The following is a 23319-nucleotide window of genomic DNA, read 5'->3' on the forward strand; positions in this document are numbered from 1 at the left end:
GCAGGCCCAGCCCTGGTGCATTCCTCAGGGGCGGGAAGGAGTGGGGCTGTGGCGGAGCAGGGCAGGGGCTTTGGGGAAGGGGTGGAGTGGGGGTGGGGCGGGGCTGGGGCAGAGCAGGGGTGGGAAGAGGCGGGGAGCCTGGGGAAGAGGTGGAACAGGAGCTGGAGCAGCACACAGCTGCGCAGGACACCAGGAAATTTGGTGCCCCAAGTTTCCTGGTGCCATATGCAGCTGCGTACTTTGCATAAGGGTAAGGATGGCCCTGCTCCCTCGGAAGGGTTAGTATGATGAGGACAGGAATTTGGAGAGGTGCCAGGATGCAACCCCCAATGCGTTGGTATGTATTGCAATAAACGGGCCTAAGGCTTGAGTCTGTGAACTAAAATCAATGCGTGGGTGACTTTTTCCATGACAATGGAGAACACAGGGTAGCTGGGCACAGCAGCTCACCACAGGCGCTCGCTGGTTTATATTATTAAAAGTTTTATTCCTGCCTCATTCATTGGTTTGTGTTTTAAAGAACCCCAAGGTCATTACATATTTCATGGGAACAGCCCCAGAGGCTGGTCAGCACTGGGAGGAGACAGTCTCTGCCCTGGGTGTCACTGTCAGGGACAGAGATTCCCTACGGCGTGAGCTAGGACTGGGCAGATTATCAGGGGAGCCGCAGTTTTACCCCCAGCATTGAGACCAGGACAGAAATAAGGGTGCAGCTTCCCAGAGAAGGTGCCAGTGAAAGTGAAGAGATGGGACCTGTCAGTCACATTGTAAAATGAGACCTCACCCGCCTCATAGTCGAGGAAAATCCCCACTCGTCTGGGCCTGACACTCATAGGGAGGGAAGTTCGGGGGGAGGTGAGGACCTTGTATTCCCCATCCCACAGCCACATGGCCCAGTATCCATTCTCAGTTGTGAGTATGACCCACCCCTTCCTGCTCACAGATTCTCTACAAACCCCCAGCATCCAATCAGTCATGTCTCCCACTTCCACCTCCCAGTAATGCCTCCCACCCGTGAACCCCTCAGCACCCAGAACACAGTGACAACAATCAAATCGCTCAGGATTGTCTGGTAGATCCTGTCGTGTGTCTCCGTGTCTCACACGTTTTCGATCTTCAGACAGGACAAGGTTGGGATGAGCTGTGTCTGGATCCAGAATCACATCCACTGGGGAGAGAGTCATAGAGTTAGTGGTGGGGGCAGGGGCTGGTCACTGAAATCAAAGGGAAATTAATCTGTGTCCCCATTAATCGCTGTGCCTGGGGGTTGTTGCCCATTAAGGGTCATGAGGGCTCTGTCTGCCCATGAGAGTACTTGAGGGGAATGACAGGAGGGACAAGGGTGAGGGTGGGAAGTTGTCAGTGGAGGAGTGAGAGGGGAGGGGTCAGGCTGATGCTGGGAGAAGAAAGGGCCAATGGGAGGAGCAGAGGGGAAAAAGGGGGGCAGGCACAAGGGCATTGGGGGGCAAGAAAAGGAGTGGGCACCAGGAGGACAGAGGAGGGAGGTGAAAGGAAGGGCAGGTTCCAGGGGGCTGTGGGGAGTGAGGGGAAGAGTGGGCACCAGGGAGAAGAAGGGGATAGTCCCTAGAGTCACAGGGAAGCAAGGGAAGGGGTGGGCACTAGGGGACAGAGGTGTGTGAAGGAATGGTGGGGGGCTCTAACAGGCAGGGGAAATGAGGAGAGAGGTGGGCTCCAGGGGGGCAGAGGGGAGTCAAGGAGAGAGACAGGGGTGCCAAGGGGTGGGGAATGAGGAGCGAAGTAGGTGCCAGGAACATGAGGGGGAAGGGAATGGGCAAGCACCAGAGGGACAGAGTGAGGCAGGAGCCCAGGGCATAGGGGGTGGCTAGGGCACGGTTGGTCACTGGAGGGCAAAGCAGGATGAGGAGAGGGGCAGGTATCAAGGGGACAGAGTGGGGTGATGGGAGGAACTGGTGCCAGGTGGCTAAGGGGAAAGAGGAGGGGCAGACACTAGGGGATAGTGGGTGGGTGAGGGGATGGGGCTGATGCCTAGGGGGAGAGAGGGGAGGGGTGGGCACCAGGGGACACAAGGGGTAAACAGAGGGGCATGTGCCAGGGGACTAGAGGGGCACAAAGGAAGGGGGACAGATGACCAGAGGACAAAGGGGGTGAGGCATGCACCAGAGGGACATGGGGGAGAGTGGGCAGGGGTGGGCACCAAGAGGGAGATGTGGGAGAGAAGGGGCAGACCCCAGGGGGCAACAAGTGAGTGAGAGAATTGGCAGCCATTAAGAGGAGGATGGTAGTGGTGGATGCCACGGGCACATAGTGGGGGCTGGCAAGGGAAGGAGTAAGCAATTCCTCCCAGAGCCCGCACCCTAACCCCTCTGCCCCAGGTCAGAATCCCCTCCCATACCCAAACTCCCTCCCAGAGCCCACACCCTGAGCCCCCACCAACACACCAACACTCTGCCCCAGCCATGAGCCCCCTCCTGCACCCAAACTCCTTCCTGGAGTCCGCACCCCGAACCCCCTCCTGCACATCAACCCCCTGCCCCAGCCCTGAGCCCCCTCCCACACCCAAACTCCCTCCTGGAGCCCACACCCCAAACCCTCTCCCATGCTCCAACCCCCTACCTCAGGCTCAGCTCGGAGTCCCCTCCCACACTCCCAACCCCTCGGTTCCAACCCCCAGCCCAGAGGCTGCACCCCATCCTGCACCCCAACCCTCTGCCTCAGCCTGGTGAAAGTGAATGAGGGTGGGGGAGAGAGAGCAACAGAGGGAGGGGGGCTGGAGCGAGTGGGGGGGGGCAGGACCTTGGGGTAGGGGCGGGGCAGAGAGTGGAGTCCGGGTGTTGGGGTTTGTGCGATTAGACAGTTGGCAACCCTAACCTAGTATATTAGGCTTAGAATGTGTTTTTGTTCATTTGCTAGGCAATCTATTTTGATCTGTTTGCTACCACTTATAATGACTTAAAATCTATCTTTCTGTAGTTTATAAACCTGCTTTATGTTTTATCTTAACCCGTGCATTTTGAGTGTTGGGAACAGGTCGGCGTCATCCCCACACACACGGGCCGGGCAGCCCTGCCCCAGGGGGCGCAGCTGGGAGTCTCCATGCCGGCTGGCTCCACAGGCGCCACCTTCCAGCCAGGAAAAGCCCACAGCCAGCTCCTCCCATCACCCGGCCCAGCCCCTCCCCCAGGGCATAGCCAAGGTGTCTGGGCTGAGCTCACTTGGCAGGGGGCAGGGCAGTGGGGGGATGGGCAGTAGGGGATGATGGGAGGTGTAACTGGTTTAGGGTGACCAGATCACCAAAGACAAATATCGGGACGCGGAGGGGGGGGGGGGTGACGTGCGGGGGGGCGTGGCGGGGGGGGGCAAAAAAAAACAAAAACCCTTCCTCCGCAAGCGCTGGAGGGAGGCCCGGGAGACTCAGGGGAAGCGCGGGGCCGGGGTGAGTAACTTTCCGGCCTGGTCCCTTGCAGGCAGGACTCAGTTGGGTGGTAGGGCGAGGAGGGGGGCAGCCCGCGGGGCCAGGCGGTGGCTGTTCTCACCCCCGGCCAGCGGGACTCGGGAGCAGCCGCTGCTGCAGCTCCCACTGCCGCGGGGGCAGGAAGCGGCCATGGCGCTCCACGGCTGCGGCTCTGGCGCCCCCGAACCGCCCGAGCCTGGGCCTGCTGCGGGGACCCAGAAGCGCGTACGCTGGGCCCAGCCCCTGGCCAGTCGCGTCTGGGCTGCTGCCCAGCTGGTGCTATCCCGCGGCGGCCCCGGAGTGGGGGCAGCAGGCCCCAGCCCTCCCGTCCCACTCGGGTCCCGCAGGGGAACGAACGGGGCTGGGCTGCCGATGCCTCCGCCCCGGGACCGCCGCGGGATAGCACCAGCTGGGCAGCAGCCCAGACGCGACTGGCCAGGGGCTGGGCCCAGCGTACGCGCTTCTGGGTCCCCGCAGCAGGCCCCGGCTCGGGGGGTTCGGGGGCGCCAGAGCTGCAGCCGCAGAGCGCCATGGCCGCTTCCTCCCCCGCGGCAGTGGGAGCTGCAGCAGCGGCTGCTCCCGAGTCCCGCTGCCCGGGGGTGAGAACAGCCGCCACCTGGCCCCGCGGGCCGCCCCCCTCCTCGCCCTACCACCCAACTGAGTCCTGCCTGCTCGGGGCCAGGCCGGACTGTTACTCACCCCGGCCCCGCGCTTCCCCTGAGTCTCCCAGGCCTCCCTCCAGCGCTTGCGGAGGGAGGGGGAATGGTGAGCCCGGGGAAGAGGCGGGGATTCGGGGAGGGAGCCAATCGGGGGAGGAGGGGGCGGAGTCGGGGCCGGGGGGGGGTGCGAGTACTTCCGGGCTCTAGGCTCCGGGGCATTTCCTTGTTTGTCCGGTGTCCTGACCGCATGTCGGTCGGGACGCGGGACAAACAAGGAAATATCGGGACGGTCCCGATAAAATCGGGACGTCTGGTCACCCTAAACTGGTTATTGAGGGGAACTGGGGCTGTTGCTAATGAGGCAGTGGGAAGGGGAGGGGAGTGGAGGGGCTGTTTCCCCACTTACTGCCCCCTTCATCTGGGATAAGCTGCATAGGGTGCCAGTCCCAGTTCACAGCTTCACAGAGTGTCTGTACTAGGGGTTTGCATTGGGGCATCTACATGGCTGAGACACTGCTGTGCCAGGAGCTGTAACCCCTCCCATCACTGGGGTTATGGATCAATAATTACAGGGGCATTGGAGCTGGGGAGCTGGAGTTTGGGACTCCCAGGCAGGGCCCGATCCACTGGACTGGAGAGTCATTTTCACTCCCGCGGTCTGGCCCAGTGCCTAAGGCAGTATTTACACACAGGGGACATCTTCAGCGGGAGAGATTGAGGGTGCCCCACATCAGACATCCCAGCCCAGTGATTTGAGCCCTCACCTGCGGGGGGAGACCCGCATTCCAATTCCTTCCCCACATCACACAGGACGGATTACACCGGGGGCTCCCAGCTGAGGGCCCAGCCACTGGGCTAAAGGCTAGAAGGGAAGCATTCGCACCTTTTTCTGTTCATTTAAACTATTCAGCAAACTCAACATGGATTTGGGAATAGTTTCAATCAATCAGAAATATAATTTTTCAGCCACTGAACTCTTTGGGTTTGTCTACATAGCCCCTGGTAACGAGTCTCTGAGCCAGGTCAACAGATTGAGTGGCTCCTGCTACAGCACTAAAAATAGCCATGTAGATCTTTGGGTTCAGGATGGATTTTGGGCTCTGAAGCCCAGCGAGCAGGGGGTCCTTCAAATCCCAAGCTACAGCCTGAGATACAGCATCTACACAGCTGTTTTTAATGAAGAAGTGCAATCCCACGAACCCATGTCTGTCACCCCGGCTCTGAGACTCGCTGCCGTGGGCTGTGTAGATGAACCCTTTGTGTTTAAACATGATACTTTTCCCAAAGCCAAACACTCAATTTTCTCCCTGAACCCAGCCAGATTGGCCTGAAAAGTCCAGAGTTTTCTCCCCAGGGTGGAGAGCGCTAAGGAGACATTGCAGGAGGGAAGTAGTTTAATGTCACAGGCAGAGGGGGGATGATCAGGGTTAACATGGGAAGCATCTCCCAGCCTTAGCCCTGGAGTCACAACCAGACTTCATAATAACAACCCCCCTTGTCCTCCCCTGGGATCTAGACACACCGGCTTTGTCAGCAAAGTGTGTGAGTCCCCTCCATAGAGATCTCTGGCCCATGGCACTGACATACTGCCCAGTTACTCTTCAGGGCTTGTGCGTTCCTCAAACAGCTGCTCCAGGCTCCGCAAGTTTACAGGCTCCGCAAGCCCTGATGGGAAGAGGTTTTTCTGGGACTCTGAGCTCTAACAGCATTTCTGCACCTGGCCCCGCTCTCTCTGCCCCTGCCATGGTGACAGGCTGCACCTGCTGTGAGAGCCTGGTCTGCCCCTCACAGAGCATGTGGGGACATTGTCTGTGTCGAAGTCTCCTGCAACTCATTCCTGGTATGGTAGGGTTACCATTCGTCCGGATTCCCCCGGACATGTCCGGCTTTTTTCAGTTAAAAATAGCGTCCGGGGGGAATTTGTCAATGTCTGGCCTTCCCCCGCCCCCCATGCAGAGCGTGCGGGGCTTACAGGGCAGCGGGCCGGATGGTGCCACTCGCACGGGCTCCGGCAGCCAGAGCCCTTCCTTCACTTCCCCCTTCCTCTCCCCTGCAACTTGAGACCACTCCCCTCCTCTCCCTCCCTCCCCCCGCCCTGCATTCACAGATCGCAGGCCGTCGCCTCGGCCTCCGGCAGTCTGGAGCTCTGACCCTGCTCCCTTCCCGCGCTGCCGAGCGCGCTGCTCTGCAGCACAGTAAGGGAGTCAGGGGGTCGGAGAAGGGGCAGGGAGGTTCTGGGGGGGGGTAGTCAAGAGACAGGGAGCAGGGTTGGATGGGTCAGGAGTTCGGGGGGGGCTGTCTGGGGGTTGGGGGTGTAAGGTTTTGGGCAGTCAGAGTACAGGTGGGGGGGTCTCAGGAGGGGGCAGTTAGGGGACAAGGCACAGGGAGGCTTAGGTAGGGGGTGGGGTTCTGGAGGGCAGTTAGGAGCAGGGGTCCCAGGAGGGGGCAGTCAGGGGACAAGGAGCGAGGGGGTGTTTGGGAGTTCTGGGGGGGGCTGTCAGGGGGCAGGAGTGGGGAGAGGGATCGGAGCAGTCAGGGGACAGGGAGCAGAGGGGTTTAGATGGGTCGGGAGTTTTGGGGGGGGCTGTCAGGGGGTGGGGAGTGGTTGGATGGGGCGTGGGAGTCCCAGGGGTCTGTCTGGGGGTGGGGGGGTGGATAAGGGTTGGGGCAGTCAGGGGACAGGTAGGGGGTAGAATCCTAGAGGGCCAGTTAGGATGTGGGGAAGGTCTCAGGAGGGGGCAGTCAGGGGACAAGGAGCAGGGAGGCTTAGGTAGGGGGTGGAGTCCTGGGGGGCAGTTAGGGGCAGGGGTCCCAGGAGAGGATAGTCAGGGGACAAGGCATGGGGGGAGGGTTGGGGGTTCTGAGGGGGCAGGAAGTGGGAGGGAGTGGAAGCAGGGGCGGGGCTAGGGCAGGACAGGGGCGGGGCTAGGGCGTGGCTCCTCCCGTCCTCTTTTTTGATTGTTGAAATATGGTAACCCTATGGGATGGGGAACAGCAGCCCCGGGGTCCCTCCCTTCACTCCCCCCAGGGCAGAGAAGCGAGAGCCTTCAGCCTCCTGAGCAGTGGGGCCTCCCAGCACAGATTCCTGGGTCAGCGTGAAAGTGTATCCACCCGAAGAGCTCTGCACACCTGGCAAATACCCAGATGTGCCCCTGGGATGAGGGGCCAGGGCTGGTACTCACCTCCCTCCCACCTAGGAGGAGAAGGGGTCTTGGAGCTGCCCATGCTGCTCTCAGCCTGGGTGCAGCCATCTTGACAGGTGACAGAGCCAGTGCTCTGAGCTGTCAGAGCCATCAGATAGCACTGGGGGCTGTGTGCACTTCTGGGGCTGTTATGACAGTGACCTCGGTGCAGACTGGCTCAGTGCAAGGCCTCACAGCGATCAGCCTTGCTCCAGTCCAGTCTGAGCCACACAGTGGCTGTGATGTCTGTCTCTGTGCTGCTGAGAGTGAGTGTGTGTGGGCATGAGGCGTGGGACAGGCCGGATTTCTATGCTGCAGACAAACAGGGTGATGAGGCCGGAGTACCTGCAGAGCCTGCTCCACTTGTGAGTAGAGTGACCAGACAGCAAATGTGAAAAATCAGGACGAGGGTGGGGGGTAATAGGAGCCTATATAAGAAAAAGACCCAAAAAACGGGACTGTCCCTATAAAATCGGGAGATCTGGTCACCCTACTTGTGAGCATGCCCCAGGGACTGGCCATATGAGAAATGTGCACTGAATTAATATAATCTCTTTGAAAACCAATGTAACAACCCTGGAGCAAACCCCCTGTGACTCTCCGAGCTCTATGTGGATGGGGCTGATCAGGTTTAACTGTATGTGGTTCAGGAACTGGCCTGAGCTGAGTGAAGTTCAGTTACTCCCAGAGTAAGCATATTTTTAGCATATTTTTAAATACTTTACCAAAGACAGTCACAAAGAGAAATATGCTTTAAGAAAGAGCTTGTTTCAAGAACTAGGGTGAAATGTTGAATGTTTTATTAGAGTTCTGCATGCATTGGCTGAAAACTGTGATTTGACACTGCAAAACATGAAAATGTCAGAGACAGGCTGGTTATTGGGTTAAGAGATATAAAACTTTCACAGCAGCTACAATTGAAGAGAGATTTAGTTCTAGCCACAGCTATACAGAAAGTACAACTGTCTGAACAGCAGAACAAAGGAAGGAGCAACTTGAAAAACCTGAAACTAGCTGAGAAGGTGTAAACAGATACTCGAGTGCTAAAAGTCATTATCATAGAACCCCTGAGGCAAGGAGAGAGAACTTTGAGTTAAGGGGGACCTAACAGCCTAGCAGTGGGGCAGAGCAGAGCAGGGAGACCTCCTGCTCCTCCTCCAGCTCAGAGAGCTCAGCTGGCCTTGGCTTCAGTGCTGCTGCCATGCCAGGCTGCCAGTTACAATGTGGTCCTCTCCATTTGTCCCCTTGCACAACACTAATCAATTCTCCTCCCAAACCACATGTAAAGGAAACCCATCCCCGTAGGTCTCACTCACCAGTGAATCTCTCCAGCATTTCCCTCATGTCAAGGCAGACTTTATACACATTCTTCAGGGCAGGAGACACAACTCCTGGTTGTTGGAGTGTCACATTCTCACTCCTGTGAAGACAACGTCTCATCACTCGGCTGCTCTGAACCCACATCACTCAAGTGAATAGAAGGAGAAATCGAAATGGGAACAGACCTGATCAATGCGCTTTTCATATCCTGAGAGGAAACAGAGAGACAGGGAGCTGAGTTAACACCACGTGCAAAAATACTGAGTGACTTTCCATTCTCTATCAGATTTAATCCACAACATTTAACAAATCAGGGCCAGCCCCTTCTGTGCAGGACATTCAACAGTGATCGCTGATTTCAGATGCCCCATCTCCCTGGCTCTGACTCTCCGGAGGAGCTGAGTGTCATGGGACAATGGCACAGACTGGGAGAACGCAATGCTCTGAACAAGGAGTGTTGTTAGAATAAAGAAAACAGGGTCATCCCTAACACTCCTCTGTCCGGCTTCCTGCTGCAGATCTAAGGGGAGACAGTGCACAGATCCTCACTCTGAGCAGCTGCAGTTCCCATTGCTTCAGCCAGGGCTGGCTCCAGGTTTTCTGCTGCCCCAAGTGGCGGGGGGGGGAAAAAAAAAAAAAGGGCGATCGGCAGAACTTTGTTGGCAGCTCGATCGCGCCACTCCATTCTTTGGCAGCAGTTTGGCAGCGAGTCCTCTGCTCCCTCTCTTCCTCTTCAGCGGCACTTCAGCGGCAGCTCAAAGAGGAAGAGAGGGACTTGCCGCCAAATTCCCACTGAAGACCCGGATGTGCCGCCCCAATAGCAGACAGACTGCCGCCCCTTTGTATTCGCTGCCCCAAGCACCTGCTTCCTTAGCTGGTGCCTGGAGCCAGCCCTGGCTTCAGCTGGTGTGTGGGTGCTCAGCACTTCCCAATATCAGGCCCCAGGTGTCTCAGGCTGGCACCCAGAGATGGAGGCCTCCAGCATCAATGGTCAGTGATGAGAGTCTCAGCCCTTTCATTTCATTAATTTGAGAGTTCACTTTGGCTCGTGGTTCCCCCTCTGGGCCCCCTCTCATCACCCCATGGGTCAGAGTCCCTACTCAACACCTACATGGGGCCAGGTTTCAGCAGTCAAAGCAGGAACCATGTCAGTCTCTTGCTCCTTCTGTTCCACCCATTAGACAGGCAAAGGCCCTGCTGTGTCTGCATTTCCCTGTAACACAGACTGCATGTGTCGGCGCTAATAGGGCCTCATACCTGGGCTTCTGTTCGTGTTGGTAAACTGTCAGACCAGGCACTGGAAATAGGATTTGTCACTAATTCCTGGGATCTAGTCACTGACAAGAGAATTGAATGCTGCAGGAAGGGATGGGGAGGTTGTTAACAGTCTCACCTTCAGCAGCTCCACAGCTGGTTGCTGACACTTCTCCTCCATCTCCGTGATGAGATTGATCAGAGCAGAGCTCTGCTCTGAGAGTTTTGTTATATTGTCCTGCAGTCTCTGCAGAATCTCCCTCTCCTCCGCTGCCAATCTCCGCAGAAGCAGCTGCTCCTCCTCACTCAGAAACTGGTGCAGTTTCTTAAATTCACGTGTGATTGACCTTCTCTGATTCTCCACATTGTCCTTTAGTAAAAAATGGAGAAGGAACAAACCCCAGGACCAGAGATGGGCACACGTGGTGCTGAGTGTGCCTCATGGATCAGGGAGCAGGGCTGCTAGTCATGGGCGGCAGGGATCACAAACTGCATGAATATTTTCAGTAATGGATAATGGGAAGGAACTGAGAAATGTCCTTCTGAGCCTGAGAAAACAACCTGGTTACACCCCAACTACTGCCCCTGTATCACCACCCCCATCCCTCCCCTTCTCTGTGGGGGGTCTGAGGGGCAGGATGAGAGGACTGTGTCCCTCTCCTGAAGATTGCGGTGCTCTCAACAGATTGAAGGCAGGCAGGGGCAGTCTCTTGGTGACCACCTGACCACTGAACCTGGGGTGGGAGCATTTGCCCACTCCCTTAAACCAGTAACCTCCCAGAAGACCCCTGTGGTAAGGGGCAGCTTGTACCTGGGAGTTCAGTGTGGAGCCAGACCAGTGAAGGGGATTGACTAGCACACAGAGTCAGTGGTATGGGGGGGCGGCATAGGGGCCAGCACATGGAGGCTGTGGTACATGTGTGGGGGGATGGGTTCAGAAAATGTAGGCAGTGGTACATGGATGGGGTAGGGAGCAGCACATGGAGTGGGTGGCACATGGTGGCAGTCGTGCATGGGTAATGGGAGGCACCAAATGGGACAGGCCTTTACATAGCTAAGAAGCAGGAGCTCTATCTGCTACACAGGCTGAGGGACCAGGCTGTCAATCAGTACATGTTATAGCTTTGATTGGCTGCCCTTCACTATTAGGCAGCCAATCAGATGGGATTTTCCTACAAACTACAGATGTTCCCTGCCCACCCGTTAGAAGATCTGCAAACCCACAGAGCTGGCAGCTATAGGTGCATGGCTGGGTGCATGAGGAGTGTGTGCAGGGCTGATGGGGGAGAGAAGGTGCCACAATAGTACCTTGGCCCCAGCTCAGGCAGGCTCCCAAACTGCCGGTAACTAGGATGAAATGGGGGTGAAATAGAAGGTGTGTGGCCCCAGCAAACATGCTGTACCTGGGCTCCGAATTTTTCTAGACAGGCCTGATCGTGTGTGTGTGTGTTTACAAAAGTCGGTGGGTGGGTGCAGGATGAATTGGGGTGTGTGCAGTGTGGGCTGTGTCTGGGCGCAGTGTGTGCAGTAACTATAGGTAGGTGCAGAGATCAGGGTGCAGTGACAGTGAGTGTGGAATGAGTGCAGGTTAGATGTATGGAACCAATGCAGAAGTGAGTGTGAGTGGAATAAATGGGCAATATGTGTATGAAAATTAATGCAAATATGTGCAAATGAAACCTACTGGTGTCTGGTGCAGAGCTCCGGGCCCTTTAAATCACTGTGGGAGCCCTGCCACCGCTACCCCGGGGTGGCAGGGTTCTGGTGGTGATTTAAAGGGCCAGGGGCTCTGGCTGCTTCAGGGAGCCTTGGGCCCTTTAAAGTGCCGCCGGAGCTCCGGCAGCGGGGCTCAGGTGGTGCTTTAAAGGGCCCGGGGCTCCCTGTAGTGGCCAGAGCCCCTGGTCCTTTAAATCCCTGCCGGAGCCCGGCTACCGGAGCCCCGGGACTGCGGGGAGCCTTGGGCCCTTTAAAGTGCCACCAGAGCCCTGCCACCAGTGATTTAAAGGGCTGGGGCTCCGGCTGCTGCAGGGAGCCCTGGGCCCTTTAAAGTGCCGCTGGAGCTCTGGCAGCAGGGCTCGGCAGTCAGGGCCAGAGTGGCTGGAGCTATGGGCCCTTTAAATCCCCGCCTCTATAGCTGGTAGGTCTTGGGTGATTTAAAGGCCCTGGGGCTCCCAGCCACAGCCGGTGCCCCAGGGTCTTTACATTTTGAAAGGCCACACCTCTTCCAGTTGAGGCCACACCTCTTCCAGTTGAGGCCACACCTCTTCCAGTTGAGGCCACGCCCCACTCAGGACTCCAGCGTATGGGTAAGTCCTTTAAGTTACTTTCACCCCTGCTCACCTCTGAACTCTGGGTCTTCACTGACCAAAGACAGCAGCTGTGAGTGGGGTGCAATGGAGGGAGGGGCAGTGATGTGTTAAAGGAATGTTTGTTTGTCAGACTTTCACACCACAAGGTGAGAAACTGAGGCAAAGGACACTGCCCAATGCACTCTGGGATGGGTATTTTGCTCTTTGTCACATGCTTTTGAATTGTAGTTGTGGTGTTTTTCCAAATTAACATTGGATTCCTCTGCTTTTTTTATTAAAGGTTTTCTTTGCCATACCCAGACTCAGTGCTTGTGAGATGGGAAGGTTTGCCTTCAAGGAGCGCCTGGGGGTGGTGTTTAATTTTCCCAGATTACTGGGAAGGGGTGTCAATACAGTTCTGTTTTGTATTCTTAAGAGGAACCTCTACATATTGAACCTGATCCTTGTTGCTGCCAACTCCAATTGGCTTCAGATGGGTGCGATGGGGCAATGGGATCACATGTAAACCCTGCACCCACTGCTGTAAATGTGACCCATCTCCCTCCTGCCTCCAGAGAGCCCTGGGGTGAGTCTGTGCCACTGCCCACACACCAGGAACTGCCCTTCTGCCCAGGGCTGCTGCACTGGGATCCCCACCAGAGATGTTTCCTGTTCCTGGCACCATGGCACCATCCCAGGGCAAACAGTCAGAACTGCAGCTCTACAGCCCTGCATTCCTGGGAATGCTGCACGGGGAAAGGCTCTGGGAAGGATAAACCCAGACACCCACCTGCCACTCTGTGGTTTTCTTCTCCTCTTTGGACGCCAATGCCAGGCACTCCTCTAACTGCTTCCTCAGAGGACCCAGGGCTCCCCGGAGTTTCACCTGCAGGAGCATCATGTGTGATAAACAGCCATTAATCTGCATATCCAATGAGTGGAGACTGCAGAAGGCAGGGCTGGATGAAGCAGAAGTCCTATAGGCCCATGTCTAGGCCGTAGCTCCTGGAGTCATGTGATTACATCAGGCTCTTGGTTTCCATTAAAAACAGGATATTTCAAATCCTCAGCATTGCAAAGAAATATTGAAAACGTGCCCCGAGTGTGACAGATTCAGCGATACCTGCCTGAGTCTGCAGAGAGCCTGAACCAAGCACCCTGAGAGGGGACTGCCCCTTTCATCTGTGTGGGGAATTGACGCAAAGCCTCATTGATCTGGGGGCCCTGCAAATCCCCGCATCTAGCAGGGGGCTCTGTGTGTGGCAGGAGAGAAGCAGCTCAGATGTCCTTCCCCGTTTCCCATCAGAGAGATCCTGGCTGATGGAGTGGGGGGAACTCTGACCCTTTTCCTGTCTTTTTCTCTCTCTCTCTCTCTCTTTTCGGGGGGGGAAGGAATCTCTGCTGTTGGTCCTGTGGGGAGAAGGGATCCTCTGACCCTTGTCTTCCCATTGGGAGGGAGCCCCCAGCCATTCAACCTGTCTGTCCAAAGAGGTTTGCAGGTCCCACCCCCAGCAGACAGCCCTTGGGTGGGTGGCCCCTTCCACAGCCCCTGCCAATGGGGCAGGGTCACAGCTGGGCCTGGTGCCAGCGTGTGGAGCCTGGGCCCTGGGTGACCTCAGTCCTGCCCTGTGTGACATTCACATTTCACTAACAAAGCCCTGGGCAGAGACAGCAGAGTCAGCACTGCAGGGCCTGGGCCATTATCTGGCTGAGATGCTGATCCTGGGAGAGACTCTTCCCCACTCAGCTGCCACACTCAGAGCTGTCTCAGGAATGCAGGAGTTTAGCTGAAGTTTCTGGACCCCGAGCCCAGCCCGAGCCCAGAAGCTCCTAGCACTCACCAGGGCAGGAAAGGACTTGAGAGGGGGTGGATCTTTGTGTTTGTGGAGCAACACGAAGGAGACATCTGGGGCCTAGGATCTGGCCCCTTCTCTGTGCCCCTTCTCCCTGCCTCATTTCTCAGGTGTCCCTTGTTTGGGGGATGTCACTCATTTCAAGGCAGCTCCCCACATCCCACATTGAATCCCCATCCCTCGCCTGCTCCCAAAAGCTCCATGTCCCTTCCTGCTCCCAAAAGCTCCATGTCCCTTTCCTCTGGGAGGGGAAAGTAAGCCGGTACGGTACGGTATCTTGTACCAGCAAGAACCAGTACGCCGTGCCAGACCGCACCAGCTTCCGCGATGGGGATTTAAAGGGCTCAGAGCTCCCCGCCACTGCGGGGAGCCCAGAGCCCTTTGAATCCCACCCGCAGCTCCGGCGGCTGGGCTGGGGCCGGGATTTAAAGGGCTCGGGGCTCCCCGCAGCGGCAGAAGCCCCGAGCCCTTTAAATCCTGGCCCCAGCCTGGCAGCCGGGCTCGGGCGGGGATTCAAAAGGCCCGGAGCTCCCGCGGCGATTCAAAAGGCCTGGAGCTCCCACGGCTGCGGGGAACCCCGAGCCCTTTAATTCCCCCCCCCACAACTCCAGCTGCCGGAGCTGTGGTGGGGATTTAAAGGGCCCGGAGCTCTGCGGTGGCCGGAGCCCTGGGCCCTTTAATTTGCCCCTGAGCCCCGGGGGCTCCCAGCCACCTCTGCACCTGGGAGCCCCGGGTTGATTTAAAGGCCCTGGGGCTCCCAACCATAGCCGGTGCCCCAGGGCCTTTAAATATTGAGAGGCCCCGCCTCTTCCGGGTGAGGCCACGCCCCCTCAGGACTACGGCAGTACCTGTAAGTCCTGTAAATTACTTTCACCCCTGGTCCCTCCTCAAAGAACCCTTTTCACAGAGACCTACAACACACACACTCCACCTGTGCTGCGTAAAGCCACAGTGGGCTGTGCCTGGGCATCCACAGGAAACACCTGTGAAATGGAGAATCCAAGGTGCCTCCTTCCTGATACTGCAAAGGGGCAAACAAGTCCCAACCTAAAAGTCTGAGCCAACCTCTTGGGCCTCACCTGCACACTGAAGTGGGAAGGGCAGAAGCCCTGATATCCTCCACTCAGGTGCCCAGGTAGCTATGGTCACCTCCCACCAGACGCCCTGCCTGGCAGATAGACAAAGGTGGCTGGCTACACTCTTCTCTGCCCAGCTGGCAGCTGGATCCTTCACTACCCAACCTGGCCATGCCTGGATCCCTGGATCCACCTCCCTTAAGCCATGTGAGTTTCCACTCAGACCCCACCAGCTGGCTCTGGGGAGAAATTTAATGGGGCCTTTATGGGGTTCCTTCCACAAGAGCAGCAGTGATTCATACCTTGTAATCCAGGGCAGCCTCCTGTATGGGGAGCACAGCATGAGCTTGGTGAGCCCGGGACTCTCTGCAAACCAAACAGATGGTTTCTCTGTCCTCCTCACAGAAGAGTTGGAGCTTCTCCTGGTGTCTCTCACACAGACTTTTCTTCTGCTCTTTCCCTGGCTGTAACCTCAGTTTTTTGACGTTCTCTACAATATCAGTCAGCTGTGTGTTGGGCGGGAGTTTCTGTTTCTGGAAGGGAGCTCGGCACTGGGGACAGGGGATCTTTGTGCCTGATTCAGGCTCCCTTTGCTCACTGTACTGGGTGATGCAGGCTCGGCAGAAGTTGTGCCCACAGTCTATGGTCACCGGCTCTGTCAGATACTCCAGGCAGATGGAGCAAGTGGCTTCTTCTAATGCTTTCCCTAGGAGAGCTGCTGAGGCCATGGCTGTCTGTGTCTTGTTGACAGACCATCCCCTTGCTATCTGGATCAGCTCTTCACATGCCCAAAATGAGATAAGAGGAGGAGGAGGGGAGACGTGGGGAGGGGGGATGTCACGGAGAAGGGAAAAGTGAAATGGGGTGAGATGGAGGGAAGAGAACAGGTGAGAAAATATTATAGACCTTCCATAGATTACTGGAATAATATGGACATGGCCATCCCTACCAATTATGGTGCCCTACGCAGCCTGAGCACCTGCCCAGCCCCCCGCGGAGGGTCTGGGCTGCACTCAAGGCCTGTGGGGCTGGGGAGGCAGGAGATGTGGGGGGCCACTTTGGGGGGCCCCAGAGACCCAGAGCGGCCCGGGGGATTAGCAGGGAGACCCATGCCGGCAGCAGGAAGCGGAATGACCCGGCTTGAGCCTGCTCCACTCCCCCCACCCCAGCCATGTTGCTCAGGTTGGGGGGGGGTGAGGACTGCCCCCTGCACTCACCAGTAGCGGGAAGTGGAGCGACCCGGCCCCAGCCCACTCCACTTCCCTGGCCCTGGCCCCAGCCATGTCATTTGGGGGAGGGGGAAGGGCTGTCCCCCGCACTCACTGGCAATGGGAAGTGGAGCGATGTGGCTGGGAGCTGGTGGAGTGGAGCCGGCTGGGGCCGGGTTGCTTTGCTTCCCGCTGCTGCTGGTGAGTGCGGGGTTGACCCCTGCTGCTGGCGCAGGCCCCCTGCTAATCCTCCGGGCTGCGTCCATCGCTGGGGCAAGAGGTTGAATGGGGGCTGGTCGGGGGCGGAGCTGGAGGGAATACTAAGAGGCGGGGCGGAGGAAGTTATCCCGGGCCCCACACACCCCTAGGGACGGCCCTGCCCTATCCCCAGCCGGGGGATAGGTCTGGCTGCCGAAGCTGGTGCTGCCACTATGCAGCACGCAGCTGTCCAGGGCACCATGAAATTTGGGGCAATTTGGTGCCCCAGGTTTCATGGTGCCCTACGCAGCTGCATATTCTGTGTATGCCTAGGGACAGCCCTGAATATGAACATGGAATTCAGAGCACTTGGCTTGTTAAAATCAGTTTTTTATTGGAAGGAGGGCTATAACTGAGGAACTCTTTGACCAAATGACTCAAAGTTGAATCACTAATACCCCAGCCCACAAAAGCTTATGCTCAAATAGATTTGTTAGTCTCTAAGGTGCCATGAGTACTCTTTGTTCTTTTTGCTGATACAGACTAACATGGCTACCACTCTGAAACAATATTTAAAGTAACCTGAGAGTGCAGGGGGATTTTAGAGCACTTTGAAATATCGTCTCTTAAAGAAAAACTGCCACTGCAGAAAATCTTCCAACAGACACTCATTTTCTGAAGCAGACAGAGTAATAACGTGCACAGCAGAGGCAGCCTTAGAATTATGTCAACAGAAGGACTTAAAGTTACAATCTCTGGGTAATTGCTCTGGTCTAATGCCTAGAGCACGTTGCCTTGAGCTACCCAGTGATTCTGACATCAGCTGTGCTTCTGCACACTCTTGTCTGCCACAGAGCAGCAGCCCTGCAGTCCATGTCCCTGCAGCCCGTCACCCAAGCTTGAGCCAGCTACTAGAGCTAGCTTTAACCCCTAGTAACTTCCCCAGTGTTGCTTCCCCAAAGGGGCAGTGGGTGCCACACGTTAGCTGAGCTCAATCTTGAGCTGAGATCAGTTTGGGGAGGACCAGAGCTATAGCCTGAACCCCAGGTTTGTGCAAAAAAATATTTTAAGAACTAGAAAATGTTACTCTCACTTTTTCAGGTTGGGGAACTGTATCTTGTAGGGTGACCAGATGTCCCGATTTTATCGGGACTGTCCCGATATTTCCTTGTTTGTCCCGTGTCCCAACCGATGTGTGGTCGGGACACGGGACAAACAAGGAAATGCTCCGGAGCCCGGAAGTGCTCGTGCCCCCCCGCCGCCCTGACTCCACCCCCTCCTCCCCCCATTGGCTCCCTCCTCTTCCCCAGGCTCACCATTCCTCCTCCCTCCACAAGCGCTGGAGGGAGGCCCCGGAGACGCAGGGGAAGCGCAGAGCCGGGGTGAGTGAGAGTCCGGCCTGGCCCCAAGCGCAGGCAGGACTCAGTCGGGCGGTAGGGAGAGTAGGGGGGCGGCCCGCGAGGCCAAGCGGCGACTGTTCTCCCTCCCGGGCAGCGGGACTCGGGAGCAGCCGTTGCTGCAGCTCCCGCTGCCGCGGGCAGAGGAAGCGGCCGATGGCCAAGCTCGGCGGCTGCGGCTCTGATGCCCGGGCTCGAACCCCCCGAGCCTGGGCCTGTTGCGGGGACCCAGCAGCACGCATGCTGCGCCCAGCCCCTGGCCAGTCGCATCTGGGCTCCTGCCCAGCTGGTGTTATCCCGCGGCGGCACCGGGGCGGAGGCATCGGCAGCCCAGCCCCGTTTGTTCCCCTGCGGGACCCGAGTGGGACGGGGGGGCTGGGGCTGCTGCCCCCACTCCGGGGCCGCCGCGGGATAGCACCAGCTGGGCAGCAGCCCAGATGCAACTGGCCAGGGGGTGTCATCCATAAAATCCTTTAATTCTCTGCCAGGTATGACTAATGTTAGCTTAAACAAGGTATGCTTCACACAGCACTCAATTGTAGCTCTGCAGTTTCTCTTTGAAGTCTGTTTTTGAAGTTTTTTTTGTTGAAGGATGGCTACTTTTAAATCTGTTATTTAATGTCCAGGGAGATTGAAGTGTTCTCCTACTGGCTTTTTTATATTACCATTCCTGATGTCTGATTTGTGTCCATTTATTCTTTTATGTAGAGACTGTCTGGTTTGGCCAATGTACATGGCAGAGGAGCATTGCTGGTGTTGAGACTGAACTTTTGATGAGCTTAAACTTAACCCAGACTTGATGTCTCTGTCTGAACTTTTAATCAAAGCTCTGACCTGCGAACTACTCATGACACCCCCCCTCCCCTTAAGTAGCCATCTCCCCTTTTCTCTTTCTGAATTTACATTTTAACCTGTTTTATCCTGTAGAATCTTGATTGATTATGCATGACGATTATGATCTGTTAATCGCTTTGTTTACTTCTGTGTATAAATATTGATGCTCACCCCTAATAAACTTGCCACACTTACTCTGAAGCCTTTCAAGCTAAAGGATAGTGTGAGCCCGTTGATCAACGAATTGGTGTCTGGTCTCTGACAGATTGTGAGCCCCATACCAACTCCGCACGAACTCGGGTGCTGGAGAGGTGAGTGAGGACTTGCTTTTTACCTAACAATTTGGGGGCTCGTCCGGGATTTCCTTCTGGTGCGGTGCCTCTGTCCAGTGGTCAGACCACTCATATATGAATTGGCAGGCGCCATGGGAGATTTCTCCCAGCCAATTCAATATTGAGGGGTTGTGTACTGGACAGCAGGATAAACGGCAGTTGGAGGGCTCCTGTCAGACACCATGGGTCAAGGGACTAGCGTGCCTCTTGAGAGTCCGTTGGGGATTGTAAATAAGTTATGGAACGAAGGGAAACTCCCAGTACAAACAGGAATGTCTAGGAGGAAGTTGTACACACTGTGTGTAAGGAATTGGACTGGGTATACCGCGGTATTGGCCGACCCGGAGATGAGGTGGCCTTCGTATGGCTCTTTCGAACAGGCTGCCTTAAGAGGAGTAAGGAGCCAGATCGAAAAAGACCATCCGGGACAGATATGTTACTGGTTTTGTTGGGACACAGCAGCAGAGCTGTGGAAATCTTTAAAAATTATGGCAGTCAGGTATTCTCCCGAGAGTGAACCCCCTCCATGTTATTTTGATGAAGGGTGTAAACCACGGCGTGTTTTGACTCGTCAGTTGGTCCCCACTGCACCTGCCCCTATTCCTCCGCAGGGGGACTCTCTCCAGGGCGCAGAGGGGAATCTGCAGGACTCCAGATCGGAATCTCTGCAGAGGGATAAGGGGGAAATGGAAGGGCACACCTCGGGAGGAGTAGTTACTAGGCAAAAGATCAAGCAGATGCAGCAGGTTACATACCCCTCCCCTGAGGATAGCCCAGAGGCTGCCTCCGCCAAACCTTTTGTGAGTGATAAAGGTGTAAGTAGAGAAATCCCTTTACAGGTGCACGACCAACCTTTTGTGGGCAATGATGGCCAGTTACAACATACTAATATTGTGGAATATAAAGGATGGCTAGAATGGGACTTGATAGAGTGGGGACGGTTGTCAGGGTCCTTTGGGGAAAATCCCCGAAAGATCACAGAACTTTTAGAAAGATTGTTTTCAAGTCATAATCCTACTTATATGGATGTAGATCAGTTGTTAAGTAGAGTTTTGACCGGAGAGGAACATAGGGGGGGAGGGATAGCTCAGTGGTTTGAGCATTGGCCTGCTAAACCCAGGGTTGTGAGTTCAGTCCTTGAGGGGGCCACTTGGGAATCTGGGGCAAAATCAGTACTTGGTCCTGCTAGTGAAGGCAGGGGACTGGACTTGATGACCTTTCAAGGTCCCTTCCAGTTCTAGGAGATGGGATATCTCCATTAATTAATTAATTAATTAATAGTAGATTGTGGATGGCAGAAAGGACATGGGGGGATAGCGATGCGGTTAATACTACTTGGATGGATAGGCGGGATCAAGCCGCTGGCTGGAATCCCCTAGACTGGAGTCAGCCAAGGCTGACTCAGCTGCGAACAGATCGAGAGCGATTGTTAGAGAGGCTCAAAGAAATGGCTCGCTGCTCGCCTAATCAGGCTAAGTTAATGCAGATTCGGCAGGAATCTGATGAGCCACCCAGAAAGTTCTGCTCGAGGCTATTGGAGGGGGCCCGAATGTTCACTCAGATGGATCCTGAGAGAGAAGCAGACCACCCTACTCTTATTTCGTTTTTTGTGAATCAGTCAGTGCCCCCTGTAAGGGATTATTTCTTAAAGTTTCGCCCTGGTTGGGGAGGTGAGTCAGTCACTTCAGTGTTGGACGTAGCTGATTTTGCATGGGAGAAAGAAAGGGAAAGTAGTAAAAAGAAAGAGAAAAAGGAAGAATATAAGTTGATGGCTTTAGCTTTTTGCGGTGGTGTTCGAGGCAGTGGCCGTGGCAGGGGATTTCAGGGTGCTCGGGGAAGAGGGTCCTGGCAACCCCAGCCACCAGGAAATTGTTTTCAGTGCGGACAGCCCGGTCACTTTAAACGTGAAAGCCCCTGGGGACGCCCAGAGGGTCCGGTCGCATCCGCAGATACTTACACCAGGGACAAATACACCCCTGCACCACCAGCTCAGCCCGTTCCCCAGGCCTGGATCAACTACGGGCAACAGCAGCAGCTGCAGCAAACTCAGCCTCCTCAATGACGGTACCCCGGGGGCGAAGGCAAACAATGTGATGGTCTTATTTCCTTAATGTCTTTAGCCCGCTCCTTCCTCACTTTCTCCCCTCCCAGCAAAGAGCCTCGTCTAACCCTTTCAGTCCAAGGACTGCCTGTCTCCTTCCTCATTGATACTGGAGCTACTTTCTCTCTTTTAAATCATGCCCCCTCTCCCTGGCTATCCTCTGAGGTTAAAACTGCAACTGGGGTGGAGGGCAACCCACAGTCTCTGGGATTCACTTTGCCTCTAAATGTTATTTATGCTGATAAATGTTTTTCTCACCGTTTTCTTTTTTCCCCAGCTTGTCCGATCCCTTTGATGGGCCGGGATTTACTCTGTAAGTTTGAGGCTACTTTAACCTGCACTCCTGAAGGGGTAGGATTATTGATAACAGTGTTAGGAGATTCGGCCCCAACTCAGGGTAATTGGGAAACCCCCCCCTCTCTCTCCCCTGACCTCACTGACTTGCCTTTAACCCTCTGGGGAATTTCTGACACTGATGTTGGCCTGCTCCTTTTGGCAGAGCCAGTAAGGATTCAAGTGAAGCCCTCCTTAACCCCCCCGTCAGTCCCTCAATACCCCCTGTCGCTGGAAGCCCGGGAGGGCATCCGCCCCATTATTGAGGGATTCATTGCACAAAAGCTAGTCCGCCCTCAGCACACTCCCTGTAACACCCCTATACTGCCTGTCAAAAAGCCTCCTAAAAAGGATGGAGACCCTATTCGTTGGCGCTTTGTACAGGATCTACGGGTTGTTAATCAGTATGTGGTCCCTCTTCATGCAGTAGTTCCTGATCCAGCTACTATCATCAGCCAAATCCCCTGGGATGCTGAGTGGTTCACTGTTATTGACTTAAAATCAGCCTTTTTCAGCATTCCTGTGCACCCAGACTCTCAGTATCTCTTTGGTTTCACCTGGGAGGGACAAAGTTATGTCTGGCAATGACTTCCTCAAGGCTACAGAGACAGCCCCACGATTTTCAGCCAATGCCTCCGCAACGACTTGGAAGGCTTCACCAGTCCGCAGGGATCCACGTTAGTCCTATACATAGATGACATCCTATTAGGTAACCGCGAAGAAGCTGCCCTCCGCATCGATGGTAAGGCACTTTTATTATACCTACACACCAGAGGCCACAAGGTAGACCCTAACAAGATTCAGTGGGTCTCACAGAAGGTCCGATATCTGGGCTTCCTGTTAACCCCAGAGGGGAGACAAATGGACCCAGTCCGCATAAAGACTATCCAAAACTGCCCTCTGCCAAACACCAAGAAACAACTTCGAGGTTTCTTAGGATTAATTGGCTTCTGTCGCCCCTGGTTGCCGTCCTGCGGGGAGTTAAGCAAACCGCTCCACCAACTCACTGCTAACCTTGCTCCTGACCCTTTGCAGTGGTCCCTGGACACAATCCAAGCCTTTCAATTACTCAAGGACAGTGTGGCCTCCTCCATGTCTCTCCGCCCCCCCAATTACAGCAAACCCTTTCACCTTTTTGTCCACGAGAGGGGCGGAATTGCTAGTGGCGTCCTTACCCGCTGAGCGGGCCCCACCATTTCCCGCTTGCTTTTTACTCTCAGCAGATCGACCCTGTCGCTCAGGGAACCCCATCCTGCACCCGGACTCTGGCAGCAGCTGCCTTGCTGATCACAAAGGCAAAGAGCCTGACCCTGGGTCATTTTACCACGGTTTGGACCTCTCATGCCTTGTCAGCCCTTCTGCGTAGGGGCACAACCCAAGTCTTTTCGGCCCATCGTCAGCAACAGCTAGAGGCCGAACTCTTAGAAGACACTAACCTAATTTTTGAAAGGTGTGGGCCCCTTAATCCAGCTACCTTGCTTCCTGACCTGCCAGTCCTCCAGGATCAGCACGACTGTGTGGAAGTAGTTTATAGCATCTTACAGATAAGGGACAACCTGTTTGACATGCCACTGGACAACCCTGATTGCATCCTCTTCTCGGACGGAAGCTCCTTCTATGTTGATGGCAAGCGTTTCACCGGTTATGCAGTCACCTCCAAATGGGACATTCAAGAGGCCGCCTCACTGCCAGGCAACTGGGGAGCCCAAGCTGCCGAACTCTATGCCCTGGCCCGAGCTTGCCAGTTGGCCGCTGGTAAGACCGTTACCATTTTTACTGATAGCAAGTATGCTTTTGGAGTTGTGCATTGTCACATACACCTCTGGAAGTTTCGAGGTTTCCAGACAGCTG

At 55.6% G+C, this 23319-nt stretch overlaps 1 protein-coding gene across 1 annotated transcript in view; it reads right to left on the reverse strand.

Moving 5' to 3' along the window:
• Nucleotides 1-559: 559 nt before the first annotated feature.
• LOC128848291 (E3 ubiquitin-protein ligase TRIM39-like) overlaps nt 560-23319 on the reverse strand; it is a 29546-nt gene continuing 6786 nt past the window's right edge. The window contains exons 2-7 of the mRNA XM_054048203.1: nt 15368-15843; nt 12927-13022; nt 9988-10218; nt 8780-8802; nt 8591-8694; nt 560-1168 (exon numbers count right to left, since the gene is read on the reverse strand). Coding sequence (XP_053904178.1) covers nt 609-1168; nt 8591-8694; nt 8780-8802; nt 9988-10218; nt 12927-13022; nt 15368-15793 — 1440 coding nt within the window. The 5' untranslated portion in view covers nt 15794-15843 and the 3' untranslated portion in view covers nt 560-608. The remainder of the gene's footprint in view (nt 1169-8590; nt 8695-8779; nt 8803-9987; nt 10219-12926; nt 13023-15367; nt 15844-23319) is intronic.

Source organism: Malaclemys terrapin, chromosome 13 (genome assembly GCF_027887155.1).
Source record: "Malaclemys terrapin pileata isolate rMalTer1 chromosome 13, rMalTer1.hap1, whole genome shotgun sequence".
NCBI classification, from domain to species: Eukaryota; Metazoa; Chordata; order Testudines; family Emydidae; genus Malaclemys; species Malaclemys terrapin.